The sequence below is a fragment of the Choloepus didactylus genome, chromosome 23 (assembly GCF_015220235.1).
Source record: "Choloepus didactylus isolate mChoDid1 chromosome 23, mChoDid1.pri, whole genome shotgun sequence".
NCBI classification, from domain to species: Eukaryota; Metazoa; Chordata; class Mammalia; order Pilosa; family Megalonychidae; genus Choloepus; species Choloepus didactylus.
In genome coordinates, this window is record NC_051329.1 from 18425320 (window position 1) to 18442413 (window position 17094).

The 17094-nt window shown below is 43.1% G+C and overlaps 1 protein-coding gene across 1 annotated transcript in view; it reads left to right on the top strand.

Moving 5' to 3' along the window:
* Positions 1 to 9464, top strand: part of TMEM233 (transmembrane protein 233) — a 36018-nt gene extending 26554 nt beyond the window's left edge. The window contains exons 2-3 of the mRNA XM_037817372.1: positions 1230 to 1366; positions 9275 to 9464. Coding sequence (XP_037673300.1) covers positions 1230 to 1366; positions 9275 to 9281 — 144 coding nt within the window. The 3' untranslated portion in view covers positions 9282 to 9464. The remainder of the gene's footprint in view (positions 1 to 1229; positions 1367 to 9274) is intronic.
* The last annotated feature ends 7630 nt before the right edge of the window (positions 9465 to 17094 follow it).

Below are 17094 nucleotides of genomic sequence, written 5' to 3' on the forward strand. Positions count from 1 at the left end.
ATCGAGTCCCTCTGGACATAACTTATGAAAACATATTTCCAGTCTTCTTGGAGCTGAAGCACAACCTTTGGGTGATTCCCAGCAGTGGGAGGATAAAGAAGGCTGATTATAAGAGAGAAGAACAGCATCAGGCCTTCAGCCTAACAGCTAGCATTCCCTGAGAACTTCCTGTTTGCCTTGGTCCTGGGGGATTCCAAGATGCCATCAAGGAACTCACATAATTTAGGGAAACAGACATATCCATTCATCAATTCGGTCCACACAAATTTCTTGAGCGGCTCCTACAATGGACCAGCACTATTCAAAGTACTAGCCACATGAGTAATACATAAGATATTTAACAAGTATGACATGGGCATGGAACCCAAAAGGATGCTTTGCGGGGGCCAGTGTTAACCCTTAAGTTGCTAGATGGTGGGGAACTCTGGGAAGAGGCTGTGGAGGGGCCAGGCTGGCTGGGACATGGGGGAGGGATGTTTTTCAGGGTAGTTGCTGTTTATGAACCAGTACAGAAGTATATCGATATTTTAACAGACGATGAAGCCATATAAGTAGATGTCAGTTGAATGTCAGCCTTGACTGGGCATAGAGATGAAAAAGCCAGCCAAGCTCCCTGACCCCACAGACTCACCTTCTAGTGCTAGGGTGGGTGAGCTTTTTCTATAAAGGACCAGATAGTAAATATTTTATGCTTTGTGGGATGTACAATCTCTGTCCCAACTACTCAACTCTGTCGTTGTAGTGCAAAAGCAGCCTCAGATGATATTTTAAAAAAAATGAACTTGGCTGTGTTCCAATAAAACTTTATTTACAAAAACAGGCAGTGAGCTGGATTGGCCATGGCAATAGTTTGCCAACACCTGTTCTAGTGGACAAGACAGATATGCCCATGCATCCAGCCATCCTCCAAATACCTATCAAGCATTTCCCACTTGCGCAACATGACACCGGGCACGGGTACACTGTGCTGGTCAAGACAGAGATTGGTCCCTCCCCTGAGTGAGGGAGGCAAAATCAATCATGTTAATGTGCTATGGTAAATGCTAAGATGAGAGTGATCTGGAAATAAAAATGGCGACAGGGAGATCAGGGAAGGCTCAGCAACCTGACATGGAGTAAAACAAGTCACCAGGTGCCTCTTAGAGCCGCCTTATCGGGACGGCTTGAGAAGCAACATGGCTTCCTTGTGGGCTGTCTGTCTTGACCAGCTCTTTCCTTGTGTCCCGCAGTCTCTAAACAGCTACAACAACGGGGACGTCGAAGGATCCATGCGGCTTGGGCGGAACGCCAAGTGGGTGGCCATCGCCTCCATCATCATTGGCCTTCTCATCATCAGCATTTCATGCATAGTTCACTTCACAAGGAAGTAAGTAGGCTTTTGGAATCCCTCCTGATGTAAAACGCCTTTTCTCGAATGGCCCATCTGTTAACATAGGTGAAGTTGCTCTTCGGTAGTAAACAACCCCAAACCAAAGGGTTTTCAGCTTTTCCCCATTGACTTTTCATGAACCATAGGGGTCAGTAGAGGGTTTCTCCTCCACACAGTCATTCAGGGTCCCAGGCTATAGGAAGCTCCACCATCTTGGAGTTGCCCTCACTAGAAGAGAGTCAACAGAGAGTTTCCATCAAGGGCCACATAATAAATATTTTAGGCCTGGCAGGCCATCCAGTCTCTATCACAACTGCTCAGCTCTGCCATTTTAGCACAGAAGCAGCCATGGGCAATGTGCAAATGAATGGGTGTGGCTGTGTTCCGATAAAACTTTATTTACAAAAACAGGGGGCTGCCCCATGGGCTGTAGTTTGCTGACCCCGGATCTAGAATTTGAAGCCTCCTCAGGCTAGGGCAGGGGAGCCGAAGACCAGAGAATCACCCCACATGGGCTTTCACTGCCCCAGCCCGGCAGTGAAATTGTGACTTTTGCTTACTGTGTATTGGCTAAAACCAGTCACCTAGATCTATCCACCTGTAAGATGGTAAGAAATGTGAGAGTAATCAGGATATCTGAAGTTCTTGCTTGCTCTGCTTTACCATCTGACTTGCTAAAAGATTTCCTATGCAGTTTGGCATTAAACTAGCCTAATGGTTCTTAGTTTAAAGGCAGAAGGGTCAGCACATATTTTTAATATTACCAATGAGCTCTCACCTACTAAAGGAATGGATGCTATTGATGCTTCCCTCTGGATTTGGGCAAATTTATTCCAAGACATCTCAAACCACCTGAGATGGGTTTCGTCTGCTAGAAGCAAGGGCACCTTCCATTTGGGGTCTGGCAGGGGGCAAGATGTTGTGATGGACAGCCCAGACTCAGAAATCACAAGTCCACATCCATCTCTGTCTTGTTGTGTAACTTCCAGCAAGACAGATAAAAGCCCTGAGGAATCCTTTGGCTCTTCGGCCAGAGAAGTCCAGTTACTCCCGCACCCTTGACCTTCTAGCTGAGAAGGTCAGCCTCTTTGGCCGAGGGACCTCAGTTCCAGGAAGGGCTCACCCGGATGAGGGAGAAGGGGCCACCCTCTAGCCAGCCAGATCAGCCAGCCTGACCTTGGCAATCAAAACGGTAATGGATGTTACAGCCCGATCAACTTCCCATCAGACCAGCCAATCCCGGAGAAATCAGTGGCAGTAAGATGGAGGGGGAGATGTGGAAATAGGAGATGTCACAAAGGAAAAAGCAGGTAGTTTTGTCCAAAAAGAGGAGGAAGGGACATTGAAACATCAGAGAGTCCTCAAGGATTCTTGCTTGCAAGATGTCAAATGGGTGATGATGGCCTGTGAAGGGGAAGACAGAAAATAGGTGTGAAAACATCTGACTTTATTCTTTCAACAAGACATAGTGTACTTGTGTGTGTGTAAGTGCAGGGCCACCGAGTATAAGGGGTTAATGGTGCATGATTTGGCACTAGGTTGCCTGAGCTCAAAAGCCCCCTCTACCATTTATTCATTGGGAGACATTCAGCTAATTGCTTAACCTCCTTCAACCTCAGTTTCCTTGGCTGTGAAATGGGGATTAAAATAGTAACTATCTCATAAAGCCATTGCAAAGATTAATTTTGGTGACAAAAAAAAATGCATACAACTTTTCATCTGTTCTTAGGCCATGATCAAGAAATGCAAACTGTTTATTAAGACCACTATTACTATTGTTATCAGTGTTACTGGGAGAAGACATTGGACTTTAGGAAGAAGCCATTAAATAGAGTTCAAGGCTTTGTACTCATGAACAAAATGCAAAGTGTCTGGGATCTTGTGAATACACACTGCCCAGATCAAATGTGTGAGCTTAACGGGTTAATATAAAAGCCCCTGGCACTGACCTAGACCTTACTATGTGGCAGGCATTGTTCTGAGCTTTTTATGTGAATTAACTCCTTGAATACTCACAGCAAGTCCAGGAGGTGGGTCTTAACTGTCCCCATTTCACAGATGAGGAAACTGAGGCTCAGAGAGGTAATAGCACTTGTCTGAAGTCTCACAACTAGTTAGCAGTAAAAGTGGGATATAAACCCAGGATAGTCTGGCTCTGGGGGCTGCATTCTTAAGCACAAAGCCACACTGCCTCTTAGTCATTGCATCCCTTCTACTTGCACCCAGTAACAAAAGCCAGTAGATGACATTCACCTTCTGGAGAACTCTAGAATTTATTGATGGGGTGGTATGTTTTAACCCCCAGAAACATGTGGTAAGTTAGGACCAAGGGTCACAAAGTCAAAGGACTGCAGGGGTCAGGCAGGAAACATATATGAAAAAAACAGCCTGATGGTAGGACAATAGGGAGCGGTGGGGATTGTGGTGAATTGCAGTTAATAGGGGACAGCAGCCACCCTGTTCCAGGTTATTGTTACCATTTAAAACTCATGGCCTGTGTGACCCATCTATCAAAAGAATTTGGAAAGCAGGGTTTTTAGGAGAAATCTGATTTTTAGGTGTTGGCAACCAATTCAGATTGTTTAAACACATGGTGAGGGCCCCAAACAAAATTTAAAAAAAAGACAAACACACATCCGCAGCCTGGGTGCTACCCACTTTGCTTTCTCCAGTGGACAATTTGGCTTTCAAAGATCAGTTTCCCCATGAGAACACCATCCATGAAGTTTTTCAACAGACTGAAAATCTTTATACATGGGCCCTTTCTCCATTCTTAATGTAAATGTTTCTATTTGGGAAGGAAGTGTCTATGTGTGTATGCTTGTGATTGGGGTTTTATTAATCGTCATAAAAGGTGTGAATGGAAGTTCTCTCTTCATCCCTTCTTAAGAGGCAGTGACTCCAGCACCAGCTCTACCAGGCTTCAAATCCTAGCTCTACCACCCAGACCATCTGGGCAACTTATGAAACTGTCTGTGCCTCAATTGCCTATCTGTAAAATGGGGATGAAATTATTTCTCTATCTGTATGATCATATTCCTTTTAGATATCTTTTCTTCCATGTTATCAAAGAAAACAAAAAGTTTTCCAGAATTGGAATCCCATGGAGAAATGCAAGATTTAAAGGCTTTGTCATGTGTGTATATGTGTGTGTGTGTGAGGAGAGAGAGAGAGAGAGAGAGAGAGAAAAGAGGAGAGAAACCAGCCCTTAGAGAATTAAATCAATTCTATCTTTCTGTTAAGACAAATAACAAGAAGGCCAATTTCTCAGTAAGCCTTTGAAATACAATTTCCCAGCCCTAGCTTACGGAACGAATTGAATGGCAATGTGCAACTACAAAGGCAGAGGTTCCCAAACTTTGGGTTGTATAGGAATAACGTGGGGAGTTTAAAAGAATTTTACATGGAGTCCTGAGCAGAAGGATTCCAAGTAGCTAGCTGAGTCGGAAGTGAGGCCTGAGAATCTGAATTTTCCTGGCTCCCACTCACCCACCCCCACCCCCTGGGGATCCGGGTGCAGATGGTCAACAGAACACACGATCTCCTCCCTCCTAGTCCAAAAGAAGAGTGAAGAATGCCCTAAGGGTGCCATTAACGGAAGTGGTCCGTTTTCATGTACATCAGCAAGCTCTCCATCCTGATTTGTTTTACCTAACTCCATCCCAAGGAGGATGCACGGCAGATGTACCCACAGGGAGGCTCAAGAATCTGAAACACAGCAGGGATTTCCACCAAAAGGCTGGAAAAAATCTGACTTGAAAGGAGACAAAGCTGGGAGGTGGAAAAAAAAAAAAAAAAACCTTGAGTTTTCTGAGTTTCAAGTCATTCGAAAATAATGTCAAAAGGAAACCATTGCCTTTTAAAAATGGTGAAGCGCCTGCCTTTAAAAAAAAATTATTTTTTATCCTTAGCAAGAAAACTGCAGCCAATCCCTTCTTCCCCAAATGGTTGAAATCCCAGATATTTTACTTGCTTGGAACAGTCTTAGATCATGATAGTCAATACCCAAGCTCATAAAAAGGCCTCATTTGTCCTAATTTTACAGGATAAATGTAAGCCAATTGGTGAAGGGGCAAAGAAAGATGGGGTTTCATGACACCAAATCCATAAGAGCCAGGAATTACAGAACTAAAATATTCAACAGCTTTGGATTGAATGCTGCGTTGACAGAAGTGTTCTGGTGCAGGAGGAATGAAAAACTTGCAGTCTTTCAATGTCAGAAAATTCTCTGCCCTCAAGTTGCTAGGGAAGGTGGAGAAATGGATCGCACAGAGGTGAAACGTTTGAATACCGTAGCAGTCTATTTATCAATCCTAATAATTCAAATCCCAAGCCTAAACCAACATGTCTGCAGACTTTTACTTTCTGGCGCCTTGAGGATTCGAGCAAGATTAGAGTTATTCTAGTCAGTGTTTCTCAAAGCCCGGGTTTCAATACCATCTGCTAAAGAATTATTTGGAATGTTGAAATATTTGTAAATATGCAGATTCCCGGGCCCTTCTTAAGACCCACTAAGTCAGAATCACCAGGAAGTGGGGCCCTGAATATGTATTTCCTCAAACATCCTCTCCTTGCCAAAAAAAAAAAAAAAAAAAAAAAAAAATATTCTTAAATATTCTATTATTACAGAACCACTGTTCTAGGGCTTTGCATTGATTGGAGAGCATTCTCATCTGTATGGACGTGCACCACAAAAAGACCTTTTTTACATCCCTTAGATAACCCAGTCGAAGCTTCAGCTGTTGCTGCTACCCCCTACTCCCTGGAAAGTTTACACACACCCCAAGTTTCGTCATCCCCCCTCCTCACGGTCGGGCTCCTGGTCATATATCTGATGCCCAAGTGGGATTTTGTGGCTCCATGGAATTTAGTAGAACTTCTGGGGCAGGACAACCAATTGACCCTGACATTGGGTGTGAGGGAGACAAATGTTCTCTACCACAAATTTGACAAATGACAGGTGGCAGTAGAGGTACCGTGAGCTTCATCTTAATCGGGGGTTAGATTCTAAGGTCAGGGCATAAGGCGATCATTGAGTATAATCAAAATTAGTCTTGGAAGCATCCTTAGGAGAGCTCCACATTAAGACACTCACATGTCACATCTCGATCAGCCCAGCACAACAGCAGACCCTCCAGTGTTGGAAGAGATTGCTGCTCCTTGGGTTGAGCAGGGGCTGAAGTAGTTGGCCGCTCGGGGCTCATGGTGTATGTTTTAACACTGGGACCACGCTTCAGGCTCACCCAGAAGGAAAAGGGGTCATGTCCCTATCCCATGCTTATGAGCATTAAGTGGAATGGTGGCCGGAATCTCCAGCTCCGTCTGAATGGTTGCTTTGTTCTTTTTGAGGAACACAAGTAGGTGATTTGTCATAAGTTAAACACACATAGATGCAGCTCCCCTGAAACTACATCTCTGAGTAGGCTTGTGAGTACCTAATAAGCCAGACACATACCCCACCCTGTATCAAAAGTGCTTGTTTGTCATTCTTGTCCATAGAGTGGTCACGTTACAAGTTTCCCCTTAAGAAAGGATTTGACCTCAAGCATGGTTAAGGGTCCCACAACTATGTCTCATTAGCAAGCACAGGGTTAGTGCACATGAATCCATCCTGCACTGGAAAAGCTTCTCTCTTGCAAACAAACTGAAATGGGTCACTCTCTGTCCTCAAAATACTTCCAGTTATTTTAGGATTGGAAGTAAGCATACCTGTCAAGGTGGATAATAAGCAAGAAATTGGCCTTTTTACAAAAACCTAAAAGCAAATCCATCCCTGTATTATTGTCTGGTGTAAGGCTTCCTGGTGATTATTTTTTGAAAAGATGTGACATCAGCAAGTTTTGTAATTCCATTTATATATGCCCATTTCCAGGAGGTCACGTAGACTGAGGTAGAGATAAATCAAACCTAAGTCACCAGCAGCAACGGAAGGATTTTTTGCATTGAAAAGGATATAGGCTGGTGGGACACTGACGAAGAAATCAAAATAAACCTATGAAAAAGATGTTCAACCTCACTGGTGACTAGGGAAATACAAATTAAAGCAACAATGAAATATTTTTTTTTGTCTCCCATATTGAAAAATTACCAAGATGGTTGGCCAGGGTGTGAAGAGATGCATTCTAGACTATTGGTGGAAGAGTAAATTGGGACAGTGTTTTGGGAGGTCAATTTAGAAGAATCTATTAGACTTTAAAATATGTGTATTGGTGAAACTTCTTAGTGTCTACTCCACGTACAGATGCACATTAGAATCACCTTGGGAACTTTTAAAAAAATACCAATGCCCAGGGCCAACTCTGGTCCAGTTAAGTTAGAATCTCCACCTATAGGGTGGGCGTTGGTATGATTTAGATCCGATGCTAGTGTACAGCCAGGGTTGGAGAACCACAGGTGTGCAACAGTGTTCATTGTGGCTCTGTGTGAAATAAAGTAAAACTTGAAACAACCTAAATGTCTATCAGTGGGGAAATGGTTAAACAAGCAGTGGTTTATTTATGGGTTGGAATCCTACATTACAGCTTAAAAACAGAAATACTCTTCCTTTCTATGGCTTTGCAAGGCCCTGCACAATCGGTTGCTGCCTCTCCACCCTCATCTCCCAGCCTTTTCTCACTCACTCACGCGACTGCAGCTGCACTGAGAGATTCCCCCTCTCTTCTTTGAGCAGCACAAGCATGCTCCGGCCTCAGGGCCTTTGCACTTACTGTTCCCGCTACCTGGAACTCTTTTCCTTCTGATATCCACATGGTTTGTGCCCGTCTCTCCTTCAGGCGCTGGCTCAAATATTACCTTAGCAAAGAGGCTGTCCCCAGCCAACTTCTCTAAAACAACACCCACCCTCCTTCCCTCTGTCTCCTTATCCAACTTTACTTTTCTTCTTAGCCCCTTGCACTCCCTGACAAATCATCTGTTTATATGTGCATGGTCCATTTTTCTAATGGAATGAAAACTCCAGGAACATTCTCATTTCCACCACAGCCTGTAATGGTTGAACTTGGCATTTACGAGTGCCTTTGAAGCTAGACTGCTGGAGTTTATTTCCAGGTTCCACCTCTAAGTAGCTGTGTGACCTTGGGCAAGTCTTTTAACCAACCCGCACCTTGGTTTTCTCATTTACAAAATGGGCATGATAATAGTACCTGCCTCGTAGGGTGGTTGTGAAGATTAAGATAATATATGTAAAATAACTGGAAGTATTTTGAGGACAGGGAGTGACCCATTTCAGTTTGTTTGCAAGAGAGCAGATTTTCCAGTGCAGGATGGGTTCATGTACACTAACCCTGTGCTTGCTAATGAGGCATAGTTGTGGGACCCTTAACCATGTTTGAGGTCAAATCCTTTCTTAAGGGGAAACTTGGAATGTGACCAGTCTACGGACACAGTGTGCCTGGCACACTGCATTCACTATGTGACCATTGGCTGTTTTGTTTTTTTTTCTTACCTTCAGTAGCAAGTGCTTAAAAATCATATGTTGAATAGATAAACGAGTAAGTATTTAAAAATTGCCAGATACGGACAGCATGATCCCATTTACAGAAAACACACACACACACACACACACACACACACACACACACACACACTAAACAAGTATATAACCTCTAAGTGCATATTCATGTACTTAAATGGAGAGGAAAAAATGCCTGGAAAGATGCATGCCAAACTGCTAATCATACTACTAACCCTTGGGGAGGATTTTTTTTTTTTTTTTTTTTTTTTTTTTGCATGTTCCATGAACCTGTTTTCCAGATAAAAAATATATGGTTCCAAAGTCCATTTCAGCACTTGTTTAGATGGAATGGTGGTCATTATATAAGGATGCCGTCGAGCCAAGGAAGTGAGCCACGGAAACGCAAACACGCTGTCCTTGCTTCTTTCTCACTCTCTGTTTGTACCACACAGAGCTTGAAGAGCCAGCGGTCAGCGTGAGCAGGGAGGACAGACCTCAACCAAACACACCGCAAAGGAGTTTCTGAGGAATGGATCCTTGACTTCAGACTGTGAAATCTTTTCCTCCAGAACTCTCCAGAGGCAGGTCCCTGGCAAATGAACTAAAAAAAAAAAAAAAAAAATCCAAAATTTAGGAAAACCAGGCATCATGGCCAGATCAGCCAGAATCATTGATTTGTAAATGAAGAAAAAAAAAAAAAAAGAAGTGTCAGTGTTTCCATTTAGCAAAGGCCCTGGCATCCATTCCTCTTCTCCAGAGATGAGCCTCAGAAAATCCCATTGCTTCTACGTCGGAGGTAGGGGATGGTTCGAATTTGGGGGATGAGGGACATTTCTAGGAAGAGTAATGGGTGCTGGTGTTTACAATGCCAGTCGTAAACATCTGCAGCATGTTTAAAGTCGTCTAAAATAGTTGTGAATTTGCGGGATTTTTTTACCCTTTTATTGTTACATCCTATGTAGCCTGGCTCCAATCTTCAGTAACTCCTCCTCCAACAGCCCCCACAGAGTTCACCCATCTTGTCATCAGTGATTCAAGCCAAGGAGTTTTCCAGCCTTTTGTCTTGGTCCTGACTTTTCCTAATTTCACTGTCCCTTTGCTAGCATCCACCATGGGTCACCTTTGACAACACCTCACTCTTCAGCAGACCCTGAGAATATATTTACTGGTCAATTCTAGGCACATGAGCACTTTTCCATCCCATTTTAGGAAATAAACTGGCTGTGATTATGGAATGTGCTTATGGAATGTGCTTTTATTCAACCTCCTTTTTTTTTTCTTATCAAGCCTCCGGCAAGATCTTTGATTTTCCTGGATGCCACCCATTGTATTTCTTTTCTGTCAAATGCAAACCCTTTAAGTGTGAATGTATTGGTTTACATTATTCTGCCTGCCAGAACACGCTAACCCAGCATTTGCCAGCGTGCATGGTGTGTACCACTGGTGGTACACGAGATAATTTTACGTGGGTTCGCAGACATATTTAGTGACTTTGAATCCTGAAGAAAGTTTTCCCCTTTTCTATTCTTTTTCAATCCTGATTATAGCAAGGAGAAAGTCTCTTGTTTAATGCTAGCAGGTCCTTAGCACTTTTCTGACATTTGGGCTCTTTTCCCTTTTTAACAAAGAATGAGCAGGCCTCATTGTTTTGTTTTCATGTATTTATTTTTGTGTATTACCTTTCATGTATGGCTTTCCACTTACAGAAGTGATAGAGCATTCCTTTTCTTAAAATAAATGTAAGAAAAGTATGTGGACTTAAAAAAAAAGTGGATAACATGACAGGGGATATGTGGATATATGGCAAAAATCACTCAAAGATATAATGTTAGAAACACCGTAATAACATAACCAACTTTTTTAAGCAGAAAGAGAAGATAACTTATTCTAATTGAATGAGCAGAAAACTGAGAGTCAAGACCTGGGTTCCAGTCCCTTTTTTTTGCCACTAACTAGCCATGCAAGCTGATTTCGGGCAAGTGTGTCAACCTCTCTGTGCCTCAAATTTCTTCATCTGGGAAATGGAGATAAGAACCGCTGCCTACTTACCTCACAGTGTTGCTGTGAGAATTAATTGCCAGAGGGGAGATGCAAATGCCCCTGGGGCAATACATGCTATACAAAATGCAAAGCACTGTTCTTATAGTATTATTATAAATCTCAGGCGTTTGTTAAAATACTGGAACCTATCCCCCCAGAAAAGTAAGTGGACATCGGATTCCATCTGTCGCTTCACTGAGATGTCCCTCATGCGCCAGCCCTTGTCCCGGGAGGACGTCTGAGACAGAGTCGTGATTCTCAGCCCACAGAGGCTCTAGCGTCAGCCCAGCATGCTGGACACTCATTTCTGTTTCTGACATCTTGTTTTGTGTTTGTGTTTGGGTCTGTGGTCTTTTACCCAAATCACATGGAAGTGTTGCTGAGAGGCAGAATAAAAATGATTTTAAGCAAGCCTGTTTGCCTTGGTGTGTCAATTGTGTTTTCTGGGGCTTCCCGAGCTTTTGGAGATTCCCATAACCTAACTGTGCTCGCTCACCCCACCCGAGGCGGGTAGGGAAGACCATAGAGAGGCCGCCGGTCTGGCTAGAGAGGTGCAGGGGAGGAGGAGTCGGCTGAGGGGAGGGTGGCTAGAGAGGCAGCAACACTGAACTAACTTCCGGTTGGAAATGCCGTTCCCTTAAGACCTTGAAAGTCTTGGCCCTACTATAGTCAGAATAAAGTAAGGGAAGGAAAAAGCCTGTCACTAAGTAGAATTCCCCAAGTAAAGAGGGGGTCTAGCAGAGAACTTGAAACTTGAGGAAGTGGGATGAATGTCTTCTCCAGGGCTTTCTGCAGGGCTGAGATTGCCTCTACGCCACAAAAAGCACAAGTCGGGGAGGGTGACAAGCTGCCTCAGCCAGGGGACACTTTCAGAAACCTGTGACAAAAACTGGCAAGAGCAAAAAAATGGCGTTTACTGGTTCATATAACTGAAAATTCCAGGAATAGCTTCAGGTGTGGCTGGATCTTGGTGCTCAGCCCCTCTTCTTTTCTCAGCCCCTTTCTCTGAGTGAGTTTTGGCTTCATCGTTGCAAGATGGCTGCCAGCAGCCCCAGCCATCTTTGTACCAATTTAGCAATGCCTGTGAAAATGAAGTACCTCTTCCCTAATAGCTCCTGGAAGAATAAAACTGGTTCAATTCAAAATAATGCACAATTGATTTGGAACAGGAACAGACCAATCAGGATGGAGACCAGCCATTAAGAAACCATCATTCCAGGGTGAATGTATACTGTGGCCAGGGTGGTTGTGGTGCCCTCTTTGGCCAGGCCTCAGTCACTGTTCAGCCACTGGAGCTGAAGTTGAGGTCATCTCCACCCAAACTTTATTGGTTGAGGGTATGGCCAGAGTGGTTCCCCCAAAGGAAAACCAAAGTGCTTTTACCAAGCACACTTGCTCTGCCATAGGAACTGGGTTAGCTTTGCAAATTCAAATATGATTGAGAGACTCCCTGGTTCTAGTGGGGGAAACAAGCATGCACACAAGCAATTAGAAGGAAAGGTGAGAGTCCTAAAATTGAGGCATAAACAAAGTGTTACGAGATCACAGAGGAGGCAGCACTGGCTGCATTAACGAGAAGAAGGCTCAGGGAGCAAATGTCTCTGTCCTACTGTTCTTTGCATCGCTGAGACTGATGTCACTACAGCTCTTGAATTTGTCCTGTCTTTGCCCACAAGTTATGGGCAGAAGCAGATGCAGAACATAAAAGCGCTGACCTCAGCTCTTGGAGCAGCAAATTATCTTTGGCTTATACCAGGACAGCTGCATTCAGCAAAACAGCACTGTGCATGTATCTTGATACGTAACTCTAGATCTGGGCTTCTAAATATAAGAGACAATTTTGGGCCACTGATTACAAAAAAAAAAAAAAAAAAAAAAAAGAAGAAGAAGAAGAGGAGGAGGAGGAAGAAGAATATTTCTAAGACCATGTCCACATTTATTGATTAGTACCAGATGTAAAATAATACCAAGGGATATCAAATAGAGGAGCCTGGGGAGTTACCCTATAAAAATAGGTCCCAGAAGCAGGACATGTTGAATTTCGGCTTTGACAGAGAGACACATCATCTCACATTGCTAGAGAAGTCACAAAAAAAAGAAGCAATTCCTTTTCCAATAGGGATTTATTAGGGGTCAAGAAACGGAAGGACAAAGTTGCCTTTGGGCATTTTTTTTCATGAGGCTTCTGAGTTTCATCTTATGTCCTGTTTTGAACCTCAGATGAGCTAAGTAGTCAAATCTGCAAAGGTTCAATCACAACTTCCATCCCTCTTTTGGTCAGAGCGTAGACTTGCCTAGTTCACGCTGATGCACTGGTTCATTGAGATGTTCGCCGTTTTGGTTTCCCCAAGCCGTCTGCTTCTGGCACCTCCACTAAATGTTTATTCCCCTGAGTGATGTGGAATCTCTTGTATAGGGACTAGTTGTGCTTTGGAGGAACTTGTGAAAGTTCCTGGTGACAAATGGCCTGATGATTAGCAAGAAAGAGGACCTCACCCAACTCCCAACAACTAGTAGCCATCCCATCAATATTTATTGGGCCATTACCAACACTCCCTGGGCTCCCTCTTCCTGGCTGGCTTGCCTACACAATTCTGATACTTCTCTCTGTGTATTAGTTTCTGATTGCTGCTGTAAAAAATTACCACAAATGTAGTGACTTAAAACAACCCAAATTTATTATCTTACAGTTCTGGAGGTAGGAATTCTGAAATGGGTTTCACTGGGCTAAAATCAAGGTGTTAGCAGGGCTGTGTTCTTTCTGGAGGCTCTAGAGGAAAATCCATTTTCCTACCTTTTCCAGCTTCACATCTCTCTGTCTTGCTTGTCTGCCTCCCTCTTCCCCCATTTAAGGATCCTTGTGATTACACTGGGCCCACTCGGATAATCTGGCATCATCTCCCTATCTTAATGTCAGCTGCTTAGCAACTTTAATTCCATCTGCTGCTTAATGCCCTTTTGCCATGTAACATGGCATGTTCATAGATTCCAGGATTGGTGTATAGAAACCTTTGGGGGCCAGTATTCTGCCTGCCACACCCTGATTTCACATTCATCCCCTTCCAACACACATGCAGCAGCCAGGGTAATCTCAAAACCTGACTTGAACCTCATCATTTCTCTGCTTAAACCCAACCCACTCTCCACTGGCCTCCCAATGCAATTAAAACCCAAGCTTTAAGCCATGGCCCACGTAGCCACACATCATCAGACCCCTGGCTGCCTTGCAGACCTCATCCCACCACTCACCCTCTCCCTTCCTGGGCTGCAGCCTCATGCCGGCCTTCTCACTGTGCCCCAAATATGCCAAGATCAATCCTGCCTCAAGATATTTCATTATATGCTGCTTCCTGCCCTCCAAATGATGTTTCACGGATCCTTACATGGCCGGCTCCACCTCATCCTGCAGGTCTCAGATCCTTGGAGACCCATCTCCTCCAGCCAAGGCAGCTACCCCACCCCCTGTCATTTGCTGTCATATCACCCTGTTCTATTTCCTTTATGGGACCTGCCATTTTTTGTTTATTTATCCATTGACTTGGTCCTTGTCCATCTCCTCCCACTAAGATGTCTTCATCATGAGAGCAGTGACCTTATCTGTCTTGTCCACTGACCTCTAGAATAGGGGGTAACCCATGGCAGATACTCTATAAATATTTGTGGATTGAATGAAAAGGGCTTCTCCGCATTGGACCCTTCCCCTAGCTAACGTCCACTCATTTTTCCTTGTCTCAGACTATATACCTCTTCAGAGAAGCCTTCTCGGACTGGCCAACTCTTCAAGAACATCAGCGTCGCCCCTTATGTGTGTTCACACCGCCCTGTAGTTTTACTTCAAGGTCTCGTCACAATGGTAGTTAGAGTCAGTAATCAGTTGTGCAATTTTCATTCAATATCTGTCTTCCCTATCTGACTATAGTACCCATGAGGACAGGGACAGATTCACCTTTTTCACTTCTGTAGTCCTGATACCCAGCTTAGTGCCTGGCACATAGGCGGCTTTCAAAACTTAGTTGTTGAATGTAACAATGGATGAATAAATAAATAAAGATGCAAAGACAGGGAGAAATGGAAAAGGAGAACTGAGCCAAAGGTTACTCCCATCACCCTGAGTTTATTTTTCAATGGTATCTGGCAGAATTAAACCTGGATTTTGAAGCAAGATGCAACTCGCCAAGAAATTGACTGAGGATCCTGTCCCAAAACATTACCACTTGTTTATTGCTTATCGTGGAGGTTTAGAAAAAGGAATTGATGAAAATCCACCTATATCTAAAACTCATTTCAAGAATATAGGAACCCAAATGAACCCCAGCTTGTCTTTTCCCCAAGACCTCCTTTAAGGCTGGGCTGCCCTCTAGTGGAAACAATGGGGAAAGACATCTTGGAGTGCTCCCTTTGATGAATGTAGGGTACTTTCTTTTGCCTTAAATATCCTGTGTTTGTGTACTGGGATCCAGAAACAATCTGGAGGGAAATCACACAACTTAAAGAAAAGAAGCAACAGGTTCCAGAGTAACCACCTTTCAAAAACACCGAAACTGAACTAATGCTTTCTGAGTTCCCACTTTGTGCCAGGCACTTTACAAGAACCAACTGAGAAGGGTGCTATTTATTATGCACTTTTGACAAACAAGGGAACTGAAGCATGGAAAGGTTAATTAATTGTCCAAGGCCCATAGCTGGAAAGTGGTAGCTGTGTAGAATTTGTATGCCAGAGCCTTGGGTCATAACCGCTAGAGTACTTGCCAAGAGCTGCTCGCCCAGAGCATGTTAAGTACTGTCTGCTGCTTTTGTCCCAGATTCTTGGGGTGATTTTCTGGGTGGCTCACTCTAGGACCCAGTTCTGACCTGGAATTTCTCAAAAGCAATGTAGACACGATCATTCACACCTCTCTGCCTTAGAAATGCCAAAGGTGTTTAGGATAGTAAAATGCCTAATAACTCTTGGAGGGCAATGGCTGGTTTGGCCAGGCTTGTACTTCAGCCTGAATATTCTGCAATTCCATACTTAGCTCTTTTGCCCCAAAGGAGTTGTATAGCCATATTTTGTAACAGTGGATAACTATAATAATAATAATAATATGGCAAACATTATGGCTTGTTATCTGCCAAGCATTGTGTTCTCTTTACATGTACTCTTCATTTAATTATCATTAGCAACCCTAAATATAAGTACTACTGTTAACTCTTCTTTGCCTGTGAGGGAACTGGGGCACAGAGGGAAGTTAAACAACTTGCCCAAGATTACACAATTAGAAAAGGTTAGGATTTGAATGTAGGCAGTTTGATTCTAAAATCCACGTTCTTGAATATTACACTCAACTAACTCCCATAAGTCATAAACTGATTCTCATGGTTTAGTTCATAACTAAGAAAAAACAACAAAACTACTTGTTAAAACTGTAAATTAAAAACGTAACAACAAAATGACCTAATTGCCTATTAACGATTTTCCTTATGTAGTCACAAGCTTGACATATATTTGTGTGCACTGACCTTTTGGGACAGATTTGCGTTAATTACAACTCATTTGCTGTTTGGAATCTTATCAGATATGTAAGCCCTGAGGTCTCATCTCTATGTCTAAAATGTATTTTCTATGCATATGGATAACCATATGCAAAAACTTGAACCTCAACCCATACATCCCACCACACATAAAAATTCACTAGAAGTGGGGTATAGACCTAAATGTAAAACCTAAAATGATAAAACTTCTGAAGAAAACAGAGGAGAAAGTCTTTGTAACCTGAGGTTATGGCTAGGCAAAGTTTTCTTAGCTACAACACCAAAATCACGATCCATGAAAGAAAAAATGGATAAATTGTACGTCATCAAAATTTAAAACTTCTGGTCTATGAAAGATACTGTTAAGAGGAGGTGAGAAGAAAATACTTGAAAGCCCAGGTCTGATAAAGGACTTGTATGTGACATACAACAAAGAACTTGCAAAACTCAAAAATAAGAAAACAAGCAACCCAATAAAAGATGGGAAAAGACCTGAAAAGCAAATAGGCCCATGAAAATAAGCTTAACACTGTTTGTTATTTGGGAAATGCACATTAATTCTGCAATGTGATGCCAGTAAAATTGCTGAAATTAAAATATTGCCTGAAAATATTTTTTCAAAAGCTGAAAATACCAAGTGCAAGCAAAGACATGGAGCAACTGGAACTTGTATACATTCCCAGTGGGGCTGCAATATGAGCCAGCCGCTTTGGAAACAGTT